The 13241-nt window shown below is 36.0% G+C and overlaps 1 protein-coding gene across 5 annotated transcripts in view; it reads right to left on the bottom strand.

Annotated features, from left to right (window-relative positions):
• Positions 1 to 13241, bottom strand: part of LOC110464267 — a 54593-nt gene that overhangs the window by 25297 nt on the left and 16055 nt on the right. For all 5 annotated transcript variants that reach the window (XM_021519380.1, XM_021519381.1, XM_021519382.1 and 2 more), the window contains exons 15-23: positions 12482 to 12658; positions 10957 to 11037; positions 9191 to 9300; positions 8525 to 8648; positions 8049 to 8171; positions 6968 to 7075; positions 5858 to 5947; positions 4915 to 4985; positions 508 to 680 (exon numbers count right to left, since the gene is read on the bottom strand). In XM_021519380.1, the coding sequence (XP_021375055.1) occupies positions 508 to 680; positions 4915 to 4985; positions 5858 to 5947; positions 6968 to 7075; positions 8049 to 8171; positions 8525 to 8648; positions 9191 to 9300; positions 10957 to 11037; positions 12482 to 12658 (1057 nt within the window). The remainder of the gene's footprint in view (positions 1 to 507; positions 681 to 4914; positions 4986 to 5857; positions 5948 to 6967; positions 7076 to 8048; positions 8172 to 8524; positions 8649 to 9190; positions 9301 to 10956; positions 11038 to 12481; positions 12659 to 13241) is intronic.

The following is a 13241-nucleotide window of genomic DNA, read 5'->3' as shown; positions in this document are numbered from 1 at the left end:
GGTCAGGCTTGAGTGTTTGTGTTATAGATACAATTAGCGGTCAGGCTTGAGTGTTTGTGTTATATAATTTGCCTACTTAGCGGTCAGGCTTGAGTGTTTGTGTTATAAATAATTTACCTACTTAGCGGTCAGGCTCGAGTGTTTGTGTTATATATAATTTACCTACTTAAGTGTTTGTGTTATAGATAATTTACCTACTTAGCGGTCAGGGCTGAGTGTTTGTGTTATAGATAATTTACCTACTTAGCGGTCAGGCTCGAGTGTTTGTGTTATAGATAATTTGCCTACTAAGCGGTCAGGCTCGAGTGTTTGTGTTGTAGATAATTTACCTACTAAGCGGTCAGGCTCGAGCGTTTGGGTTATAGATAATTTACCAACTAAGCGGTCAGGCTCGAGTGTTTGTGTTGTAGATAATTTACCTACTTAGCGGTCAGGCTTGAGTGTCTGTGTTATAGATAATTTACCTACTTAGCGGTCAGGCTGGAGTGTCTGTGTTATATAATTTACCTGCTTCAGCTGGTTCCGACTTCTCCGCTGTTTTCTCCTCCTTCTCCTTTGTTTTGTCCGACTCTAACATGGAGTCAATGTCCTCCACCAAATCATCTGCCTCCTCCTTCAGTTCTTGTTTCCTCTTCCTCCTCAACTCTTTCTTCTCTAACTTTCTGTTAATTTTGTATTCACTGTAACAGGATAAATTACTTGATTTGATTAAATTGATCAACATCTGTATTATACATTTTCTAATAGAGTAGAATTTAATTTCAGTTTATGTTTGAATTACATCTTTCTTTATCTTATGTCCTATATCCTTTTTTTTAACTAGAACACTGACAGGTCAGTAAGGGCCCCGTCTTGTGCCAATTAATATATCCCCTATAATCATCAAGTAGCGATCTGCCCATATAGCTGAGCTTGACGTTTGACATTTGGACTTCAAAAAGAATTGCAAGGAAGCAAAATATACATTTTACATGTACTATGATGCGAGTCTTGTTTCCTTCCACCTCCATATTTGCTGGGTTAACAGAAATGTAAATATCAGTGCAATACTCATGTGTTAGCTTTGATTTGTTTTATTTCACCTTATATACCTCCTCCATCAAGAGCCAGGGTCAAAGTCAGAGATCCACTTTGTCTTTGACCTTTGGACCCAAATGACCTTGACCATTAACCCAGTGACCCTGATCTTTTGTCAGTTGACTTATTCTTTAATTCTGACCAACTTTGCTTCTTAATATCATAACAAAATATTCATCAGTGAAAAATACAAAACTTGACTTGACCCTTTGGACCCAGTAACTTGAACCTAAGGTCAGTTGACTCTGTGTTAAGTTCTTAACAACATTACTTCATAATGTCATAGCAAAATGTTCACCAGTGAAAAGATACAAAATTTAACCATGACCTTTGACCCAATGACCTTGACCTTTGGTCAGTTGACTCGTTGTTTAATTCTGATCAACTTTGCTTCATTATGTCATAACAAAATGTACATCAGTGAAAAGATGCAAAAATTGACCTTGACCTTTGAATCAAATGACCTTGACCTTTGGTCTTGACTTTTTACCTTAATGTGTATTTTAATGAACTGAACATTTTGACCAAGTTTCATGTACATCAGTCAATAAATATCAAAGTTATCAGCCAGGAACAAAGTTTGTGGACGGACAGACAGACAGACAGACAGAGTGATTACTATAGGGCACCCGTATCTCCGATACGGGGCCCTAATAAATGCTAAACCAATGAATATATATAATAACTTCAGAGTTCTATTTATCCAAAGAAACATAGTAATCATTGGGATCAATGTTTTGCTGTTGAAAAAAAGAAAGGTTTTCTGATGACAAAAGGTTTCAATTACACAGAAATGTATGCATTGAGCCTCAGTTGAACATCTGGTTTAGACAGGGCTACATAGTATAGTGTTCGGCTGAGACATATCACTCTGTACTTAGTGAATGTTTGGTTTGGTTTTGGTTTAATTTTGTTTAACGTCCTATTAACAGCTAAGGTCATTTAAGAACGTGCCTCCATGTGTAAAGTGTATGCAGGAGACAGGGTATGTTGGTGTTAGTTCAAAATCTTAGATTTTAAAACTATCCACAGTAACAAGTTTTCAAGCAGAAAATTAACAAACATCAATATATTTAATTAGCATTTCATCTACAGAAACCAGCTAAGAGAGTGTTTGTTTGTTTGTGTTTTACGTCCTATTAACAGCTATGGTCATTTTAAGACATGCCAGGTTGTGATGGTGGAGGAAAGACGGAGTTCCCAGAAAAAAAACACCGACCAATGGCCAGTACCTGGCGACTGCCCCACAGAGGTCTCGAACCTGCAAACCAGTGGTGGAGGGCTAGTGGTAGCAGAATGTCAGACGCCTTAACCACTTGGCCACCGCGATTTAGTTTAGAGAGCATAAATCTAAAGTGATGATCAGACATCAGTGTTTAATTTATTGAAAATCTACCTCAAATTTGACAATTAAGTATGACATCTCAATATCTAACTAGCAAATTCGTGGAATTTATATCCCCCCGCTTGCAGGAAATATTGTAGGTAAACATTATTGAGGTTAGGTTTAAACATGTGAGTATCGTAATGTTTAGACATAACGATAGCTTGAATCTCGAAGAAAAAAAGCAAGCCTTATACAGAAGTTTGACTTTTTATTGAACATGTAGGTATTACAGTGTAAATTAATTGTTTAATCCATCAGAATTTACCTACCTCATTAATTATATGTAAATATGCACAAATCACATCGGTTGGCAAACTTAGCATGAGTCGGGTGTGAATATGGAATTTTGTTGAAATATATGCACAATATCTACAGCAATTATCACACAAAAACCAAAGATTGCCCGAAATGGGTGGAAAGACAGAGGAACACAAACAGTGTTATCAAGTTTGAAGGATTTGGCTAATATTTGCTAGAGTTATTATGCGGAAACTGCTGAAAATGATGTTTTTCGTTAATCAAGGGGCCATAACTCCCCCAAATAAAGTCCGCTGAAAGTGGTCAGCGAACTTGGCCGAGCCCTGAAGGCATTTAACCCTGTTACCAAGTTTGAAGACAATCGGTTAACATTTGTTGCAGTTATTGCACAGAAACGAAGAGTGACAGACAGACGGACAAACTCAAATTAATATCCCCCGTTTCGGTGAAGCGGGGGATAATAATTCCTAAATGGCTGGTCAACTTTTCAAAATTTAATACAAATTTTAACATATTACCCTTTAAGTGAAAGCAACATATATTTGGCAAGTTTAATAACACTGATTTGACATGAACACTAACATCCATGTAAGGTTGTTTCAGGTATATGCGTTATTAGTTTTGATTACGATGAAGCCTTTCTGATATGATACCCTATGGGACAATGTATTCCGTCTTTTCGTATTCCAGAGTTATCTGCTCTTGTGAGCAGGTATTGATTGTTACGTCATTAGTTTGGGTGAGAAAATTACGTAAATTATGACGTTACTCTCACAAACAAATGACGTAACAATCTATACCTGCTCACAAGAGCAGATAACTCTACGATACGAAAAGACGGAATATGTCAGATAGGACAGGATGTTTTCATTAGAACATGATAACAGCATTGATAGACAAGAGAGTACACTCTGAGATAGGATAAGAGTTCACTACAGCTGGCAAAATAGCAATGGTGGTTATGTGAGTCAATGAATATGCTGTATGAATGTTCATGAATGCAATGCATGCTGATAAAATATCCTTACATATCGAGACTGCTATAAAACAAGAAATACCAAAATTAGTGCTCTGGATACGTTTGTTTACGATGAATTGATTTTATTTTTAGATACTTTTAAAATTTATAATTCAAATACTGCATGCTAAGGGAATAATCACCTTGCACAATGTACCAATAATCTTAGATTTGAAGTTTGTTAGCGGTTTCCAGCTGTTAGATGAATACATAATGTAACCATTTATCTTAGATTTGAAGTTTGTTAGCCGTTTCCAGCTGTTAGATGAATACATAATGTCACCATTAATCTTAGATTCGAAGTTTGTTAGCGGTTTCCAGCTGTTCGCTGAATACATAATGTCACCATTAATCTTAGATTCAAAGTTTGTTAGCTGTTTCCAGCTGTTAGCTGAATACATAATGTAACCATTAATCTTAGATTTGAAGTTTGTTAGCCGTTTCCAGCTGTTAGATAAATACATAATGTAACCATTTATCTTAGATTTGAAGTTTGTTAGCCGTTTCCAGCTGTTAGCTGTATACATAATGTAACCATTAATCTTAGATTTGAAGTTTGTTAGCCGTTTCCAGCTGTTAGCTGAATACATAATGTAACCATTAATCTTAGATTTGAAGATTGTTAGCTGTTTCCAAATTAATCTTGGCATGACCAAGTTGGGGAGAAATTTTATTTCATCTGAATTAGGTTTTCATAAAAGTCATGCAAGGTATGATTTTATTTTCAGAAATGATTTATTGAACAAACCAAGTCATATTGGGAAAAAAAGAGTTTTGGAAGTTAAAAGTGGTACAGGATTTTATTCTTTAAGTTTTCCTACAAACCCTGGAGCATTTCCTGACCTCTAACTCTGTAAAATTCCCATCATAAAACTAAGATGTTGTTATGCGACTTCTCTCCAGGGTTCTACCGGCAATATACCACAGGAATTTGGGGTAATAGTGTGCTTATATTCAGTAAACAAAAGTTCTGCTAATATCTTAGTGAGGCAGGGTCTGCCAACACCAGAGCCCAATGGTAAGATTGACAATGGTTGTAATTACCAGCAACAACATGCAAAGTGTTGTATACTGAATTGAATGACTAGAGACACTAGCTGTGATTACCACACAACAAGACAAGGTGTCAAACTTGTTTCTTTGAATCACTCAGTCCTTCAAGTAAATACTGTACCTGCATGCTGGCAGCTTTTTGGGAGGAACCCTGGGCTTCACTGGAGGTTTGTGACTTTTGTCAGAATCAATCTGGAAGTTCAAACAATATGTTTAAATTCCACGGTTGTTTTCATGTCAGATAGTAATTCAGTGCTAAAAGATTCAGTAAAATAATGAAACTACATTTACTAAAGCAATCATACATTAAGGCTACATTCGCGTATCCCGGTTGAAACGGTACGTGTGGCGCAGAAATTTTCCACGATAAACGAACACACTTGGACCGTTTTATATGCAGAGCTAAAAATCCACAGTTTCGGAGAATAAAAAACAGTGTTTCAAGAATATTATGACCTTCTTTCATCCGTCCACTGAATTACATAACGTAACTTAAAAACTACATGTGACTTGACATTGTTTTAGAAAGAAATAACGCAAATTGGCAATAGTCAGCATTTTAGTTTCGGTCAGGCACGTCTGGACCCCTCAATCTAAACGTGCCAAATTTTCCTGAGGTCAGCCTCGGTCCAGATCTGTACCTGTCGTTTTCTTTACAGGTTCAACCGGTTCAACCGTTTCAACCGGTAACGCGAATGTACCCATATATATGTATAGATAACAAATATATATATGTATAGATAACAAATATATATATGTATATAACAAATATATATATGTATAGATAACAAATATATATATATGTATAGATAAAATATATATATATGTAAAGATAACAAATATATATAGATTTCAGAACTAGTGCAAACACTAAAATGTCCACACTGCCATCAGTTTAACCCTTTCACCCCTATGTAACTTAAGTAAACTCTACCATGCATTGATCTGGATAAGTCCATTATGATACATAGCGGTGAAAGGGTTAAAGAGTCACGACACAAGATTTTCTTCAACAGAAAGATTTTAGCGTCTTATAGCACACAATGCTATAGGAGCACACCTACCTCCTTAGTTGTCTTGTCTTGTTTGAATATAACAATCTTTATAATGACAGCATGACATTCCGGAGTAGGACAATTCTTCTCCAGCATTTCCTGTAAGTCAACAACATGCTTTTTTTGAAGATCAGGTCATAAAATGACAATTTCTATGGTATCATTTTTAACCTCCAATCGCTTGAAAATGAAGAAGTTATACATGTTTTTATTTTGAATATTCATGAAACACTACTTATCTTAAATCTACCTTTACCCTTTCAGTAACGCTGACCTTATACCAGGCCCCAAAGTAACATTCAAAATTCACCTCAGACTGAGTAGGAGCTCAAGTCACTATGATAACTTTATGGGATGGGGTGTTTTCCCTATGTAAGAGGCACGGTAGTCTAGTGCTAAGAGGCCGGGCTCATGTCCAAAAGGGTTGTGGGTTCGAATCAAGGCACGGCACTGTGTTGTATCTTTGAGCAAGATACTTTACTCCGCTTGTTCCAGTCTACTCAGCTGTAAATGAGTACGTGGTTGGGCAGTGCTATAATTGTAGAATGCTAGCTGTGAGTGCCGAAATGGCAGCATCGGCTGTATGCTCCCCAGGAGGTTGAAAAAGATATTGGCTGGTTGCTAAGGCCCTATAACCACGGATAATAATTTGTGAATCGCTACGAACTAGGTTGTGATAAAGCGGTATATAAGAACCTCAAATTTTATTATTATTATTATTTATTGGATTGGTTATATGACTTTTGAAATGGGAAAATTGTGTCACTGTAAACCAAATGTAAAATTCTGAAAATACTGCATTTTTTCTTTTTCAACCACAGTATCATTTAAAAGTCTAAGACATCCTTATCTATGAAATATTTCATTTTAGATAAATAGATTAATAGAATCATCCCCTACCTTGAGGGTGTGATAGAGAAATCTCCAACCCGAGGGGTGATGTTTTTTGGTTGTCTAACCCGAAACCCTATTGCACATCTACATTTTACAGTTTATCTCTGGAAACGAAAGTGTGGATGGGCTGACGACAGACAGACATTGTGATTACTATAGGGCACCCAGTTCTCCCATGCTGAGCAGAACACCAGGTAGAGAACGGAATTCAGTAAACAAGCTTACCTTATCTGCGGTTCGGTCCATGTCTCCAAATTTACACTTGTAGACCTTCCAGCATTGAGTGTGAAACTCTATTATACACTGCGAGTCACAGCGAATCCTTACAAAGCCCTGTGGGTACACAACAGATCAGTCTTAGTAACATGTAGCTAGGAGGCATCGTGACTTGGCCTGATTTGATGTCTCTACAGTCCATACATGGACCCATGGTAAACACAGGTTTTTATATATTAAACTTTATTTATTCTATGACAGTTGAGAAACTAGTTCTATCAACTTATATTCGTCAATCTTGTTGGTCTGGATGGTGGCATGCATCTGGTAGAAATGTAAACAGGTAAACAGCACGCATACTAAAGGCTGGTAGAAATGTCAACAGGTAAACAGCAGGCGTACTAAATGCTGGTAGAAATGTAAACAGATAAACAGCAGGCATACTAAAGGCTGGTAAACAGGTAAACAGCAGGCGTACTAAAGGCTGGTAGAAATGTACACAGGTAAACAGCAGGCATACTTAAGGCTGGTAGAAATGTAAACAGGTAAACATCAGGCATACTTAAGTCTGGTAGAAATGTAAACAGGTAAACAGCAGGCGTACTAAAGTCTGGTAGAAATGTAAACAGGTAAACAGCACGCATACTAAAGGCTGGTAGAAATGTAAACAGATAAACAGCAGGCATACTAAAGGCTGGTAGAAATGTAAACAGGTAAACAGCAGGCGTACTAACAGCTGGTAGAAATGTAAACAGGTAAACAGCAGGCGTACTAGAGGCTGGTAGAAATGTAAATGGGTAAACAGCAGGTGTACTAAAGGTTACTCATGAAGTATGACTGACAAATTTCAACTTTCACAAGGTAAATACTGAAATGTATACAGTAGTCACTGGAGTTGAATTCATTTTTAAAGTACCATATAATAATTTTTTCTTAACAACAATTGTGAAAAAAAAATCTAAATGGAAATAAAATTCAGCCCTAAGATATGGACAGGAAATATTATGTCTATAATGTATTGCAAAAATCCTGAACAAAGACATTTTTTTTATCATTATTTTCAAGCATGTTCAAGATCATGTAATTTTACCTTAAAGTCTGGATCCATGAAATAGATGACGGTCCTCGTGTCCTCATCATCGCTATGGTAACGACAGTGTGCATCAGCTGGTGGTGGGTATTTACATTGCAGCTTTAACTCCTCGATGCGTTTCTGAAGTCAAAAGTTCTTCACTATTTTTAAATATTGTCACCTTTTGTTGTCGAGGAATATTGAAAGTTGATCTTTCCTTTATAACACAAATCAACTTTTATGTACTCAAACAAGTTACCTAAATTTGATGACTACATTCATTTTCTCTATCAAATTTTCATGTGCAGCAAATATGCATTTTCTTGAACATAGGAATCTTACTTTTTCACGAAATATACAAATGTCTATTTTCCTGTTAATTTATCAAAAATGTGTTTTTTTTGGTGTTTTTTTTTTTTTGTATTTGTTTTCCCAATTTTCTCTTTTTCTTTAATATTCAAAAGACCTTTTTGATTTTCTATCTGTTTACTGACCACGAGAACATTGTGAGTGTTTTCCTCGATCTTGTTCTTGGTGCCTGGCCAGGAGACATGGGTGAGTTTGGTGTTGTTAGTGATCTTCCATGCAGTTGCCAAGGGCACCTTTGCCTCGGAAAATCTACAAAAACAAAATGTCACATTTTTCTTGGCTGGTTTTATTTGATTAACTGCCGAACAAGTTTGGACAGAAACATTGTTTTATCTGGATTGGCATTGTTTTATCTGGATTGGCATCATTTTATCTGGATTGGCATTGTTTTATTTGGATTGGCATTGTTTTATCTGGATTGGCATCGTTTTATCTGGATTGGCACATTATTTGACGAACAACAACAGAGTGAATAACAGTTGACCGAGGATACATGAATCTACATGGCAGCTCAACTGAACACAGGGATAATCCCTGAAGGGGTCATGGGGTCATGGGGCCATTGACCCCTCCATGTTCCAATTTTCTTTTAATTTTACATAGAATGGCCCCTATTAATTATGATATTGACTCACAATTGCTGAAAGTGGCCCACTGCTCTCAAACTCCAGGATTTTCCCTGTCAGAACACTATAGATCGGCACAATTTTTATTGTGTATGCCTGGCTTGTTTCGTAGAGTGTGACAGTGGAATTAAATTTACCAGTAAAACACCTATACAGTAAACATACCTGTTAAGAGCAACCAATGCTTTTGCACGACCGTAATGGGCAAGAGGGAACTTTGTCTCCTGGTGGTTAGCTAGAATGTCCTCAAACTTCTCCATGCCATCCATTATATACTGTAATGAAGTCAAAGTTACCATAATAAACTATAGTAAAGAGAAAGAAGCAGATTTCAAACATACCGTCAGCTGTAAAGTTAACATTTAATTATAAATACATGCATGTGTATATCTTCAAGCTAGTATCAAATTTACCATTCCTTAAATTTATTGACCGATGTATATAAATTTCTATTCTGAACATTTGATTCTTTTGTGGACTTTTGCATGATAATCTTCAAGCTATTATTAATTCTATGATTCTTACGGAAAATCTTACATCAGGTCGAGGAAAAATTGGTAAATTCCTTTTGACAGCAACACAAAATTGCTCACTCACATCTTCAAACTTAATGTCAGTAACACATCTGGCCAGTTGTTCAAAGGGTGATTAGCTTAATCAGTGATTAGCGCAAATTTCAACTTTTGTGTATCTTTGAAATGCAACAATCAACCTAGTTCAAACTTTCCAGATATCAAGTATTTAGTAGAGTAAATATACGTGTACAATCTCAAGTTTTTACCTTGTATATTGAAGAAATTATTAAAGGTTAAAAAATGTTGTTAAACAGTGATTATGCTAATCATCTTTTGAACAACTGGGCCCAGATTGATTTTCTGAGAACAATACAACAAAGGGAGACCACTGACCTTGCATATACCAGTGGACACTGCTGATTCTCCGTAGGCATACTTGAGAGCCACCACATCATGGGTGTTCATGTTAAAGTGCTGCAAACAGAAAATATCTAAAATTTACAATCACTGTTTTGGGTTATTTTGGACATGTATATACCGTATATGGTTTTGGACATGTATATACCGTATATGGTTTTGGACATGGATATACTGTATATGGTTTTGGAAATGTATATACTGTAGATGGTTTTGGACATGTATATACTGTATGTGGTTTTGGACATGTATATACTGTATGTGGTTTTGGACATGTATATACTGTGGATGGGATTGGACATGTATATACTGTTGATGGTTTTGGACATGTATATACTGTAGATAGTTTTGGACATGTATATACTGTATACGGTGTTGGACATGTATATACTGTAGATGGGTTTGGACATGTATATACTGTATATGGGTTTGGACATGTATATACTGGATATGGGTTTGGACATGTATATACTGGATATGGTTTTAGACATGTATATACTGTAGATGGTGTTGGACATGTATATACTGTAGATAGTTTTGGACATGTATATACTGTATGTGGTTTTGGACATGTATATACTGCGGATGGGTTTGGACATGTATATACTGTATATGGTGTTGGACATGTATATACTGTATATGGGTTTGGACATGTATATACTGTAGATTGTTTTAGACATGTATATACTGTAGATGGTGTTGGACATGTATATACTGTAGATAGTTTTGGACATGTATATACTGTATACGGTGTTGGACATGTATATACTGTAGATAGTTTTGGACATGTATATACTGTAGATAGTTTTGGACATGTATATACTGTATGTGGTTTTGGACATGTATATACTGCGGATGGGTTTGGACATGTATATACTGGAAATGGTTTTGGACATGTATATACTGTAGATTGTTTTAGACATGTATATACTGTATATGGTGTTGGACATGTATATACTGTATATGGGTTTGGACATGTATATACTGGATATCACTGACCTTGCATATACCAGTGCACACTGCTGATTCTCCGTAGGCATACTTGAGAGCCACCACATCATGGGTGTTCATGTTAAAGTGCTGCAAACAGAAAATATCTAAAATTTACAATCACTGTTTTGGGTTATTATGGACATGTATATACCGTATATGGTTTTGGACATGCATATACTGTATATGGTTTTGGACATGTCTATACTGTATATGGTTTTGGACATGTCTATACTGTATATGGTTTTGGACATGTCTATACTGTATATGGTTTTGGACATGTATATACTGGAGATGATTTTGGACATGTATATACTGTAGATGGTGTTGGACATGTATATACTGGATATGGGTTTGGACATGTATATACTGGAAATGGTTTTGGACATGTATATACTGGAGATGATTTTGGACATGTATATACTGTAGATAGTTTTGGACATGTATATACTGTATGTGGTTTTGGACATGTATATACTGTATGTGGTTTTGGACATGTATATACTGGAGATGATTTTGGACATGTATATACTGTAGATAGTTTTGGACATGTATATACTGTAGACGGTTTTAGACATGTATATACTGTAGATGGTGTTGGACATGTATATACTGGATATGGTTTTAGACATGTATATACTGGATATGGTTTTAGACATGTATATACTGGATATGGTTTTAGACATGTATATACTGTAGATGGTTTTGGACATGTATATACTGCGGATGGGTTTGGACATGTATATACTGGAAATGGTTTTGGACATGTATATACTGTATGTGGTTTTGGACATGTATATACTGTATATGGTGTTGGACATGTATATACTGTAGATAGTTTTGGACATGTATATACTGTATGTGGTTTTGGACATGTATATACTGTATATGGTGTTGGACATGTATATACTGGATATGGTTTTAGACATGTATATATGGTTGAGGGGAAGAGCAGGAAGGTCATCATCAATAATCTATGATTGGAGAGTCCATAATGACCGTTGTATTTTATAGAGAAGGGCCTAAGGAAAATGAAGACTATCAGTGGAGGGGTCACGAGAGTGCCTTCCCTACATAATTATTTCTGGTACAGCCCTTACATGATGCCTTACAATCTAAATATTTTCTCTTTGTTTACAATTTTACACAAAATACAGTTCCCTTTTCTCCCACCTCCATGTAAGTAGGACACACATGTCCCATGTGTCAAATCATTTGAGTTGGAAATGTTGATTGATGTTCTGAAAGGTGATATGTGACATCATTGAATTTCTCTCTTTTTTTATCAGCTTAAGATCTACTGCCGATACAGAAGGCAGCGGAAATCAACTGAAGGAACAAACACCTTCTTGGTTAATTTATATCTTATGTAGAAAATCTACAAAGATTATTGTTGTGGTAATTCACTGTACTCTGGGTTTGTTCCTTTGAAATGTTATTTATGTTTGAACGGTACTGATATAACAGTGTACCTTGGGTTTTCGTCACTTTGAAATGTTATTTAATTTTGAACGGTACTGATATCACACTGTACCTTGGGTTTGTACTGGTTTACGAGCTCTAGAGCCTTTCCGAAGTTAGTGGCTGCGTTCTGTAGAACACCCCGTGAATAAGCATCGTTGGCATCCTCTAGAATCCTTTCCAGCTCCTCCATCTCGGAAGCCTTGACAGGAACATCCGGCTTCTTCTTACCATTCGTCTTCTGCAGCACCTGAAATAAACCATTCTCGTCCTGCTCAGTCCGTTATGTTACTTGAAGAGAAAGTTTTCTATGTAGGGGCTTCTGTTTCCTCTTACTACAAACTCTACAGACATGTCTTAAATAAACAACATGGCAATAAGGATAAATTCAATTAACATTTTTTTCAAAAATTCACTTATTTTTTAAGCTTTGTTTTGATAGAGTAAGACATTTTGTACAAGAATATATTTTCCTAAAATTACACAGGTGTTTTCATGTATTTTGTGAGTTGTTTTTTCATCTAAAGAATAGGGAAAACATTATTCAAACTATGTACCAGTCTAAAGTTGAAATACATATAAAGCTTTGTAGATCCCCCGCTATTCCATCTTTGCGTATTGCAGAGTTATCTTCTCTTGTGAGCAGGTATTGATTTTTACGTCATTGGTTTGTGTGAGAAAATTAAGTTGTTTTTTCAAAAATTTTTTTGACATTATTCTCACAAACAAATAACGTAACAATCAATACCTGCTCACAAGAGAAGATAAATCTGCAATGCGCAAACACGGAATACATTTGCAGGTTTAACTTTATGCAGACTGCTTTACTGTCA

Source organism: Mizuhopecten yessoensis, unplaced genomic scaffold, assembly GCF_002113885.1.
Source record: "Mizuhopecten yessoensis strain PY_sf001 unplaced genomic scaffold, ASM211388v2 scaffold10979, whole genome shotgun sequence".
NCBI classification, from domain to species: domain Eukaryota; kingdom Metazoa; phylum Mollusca; class Bivalvia; order Pectinida; family Pectinidae; genus Mizuhopecten; species Mizuhopecten yessoensis.
Note: the sequence above shows the minus strand (reverse complement) of the source record. Positions and strands in the feature narration are given on the sequence as shown.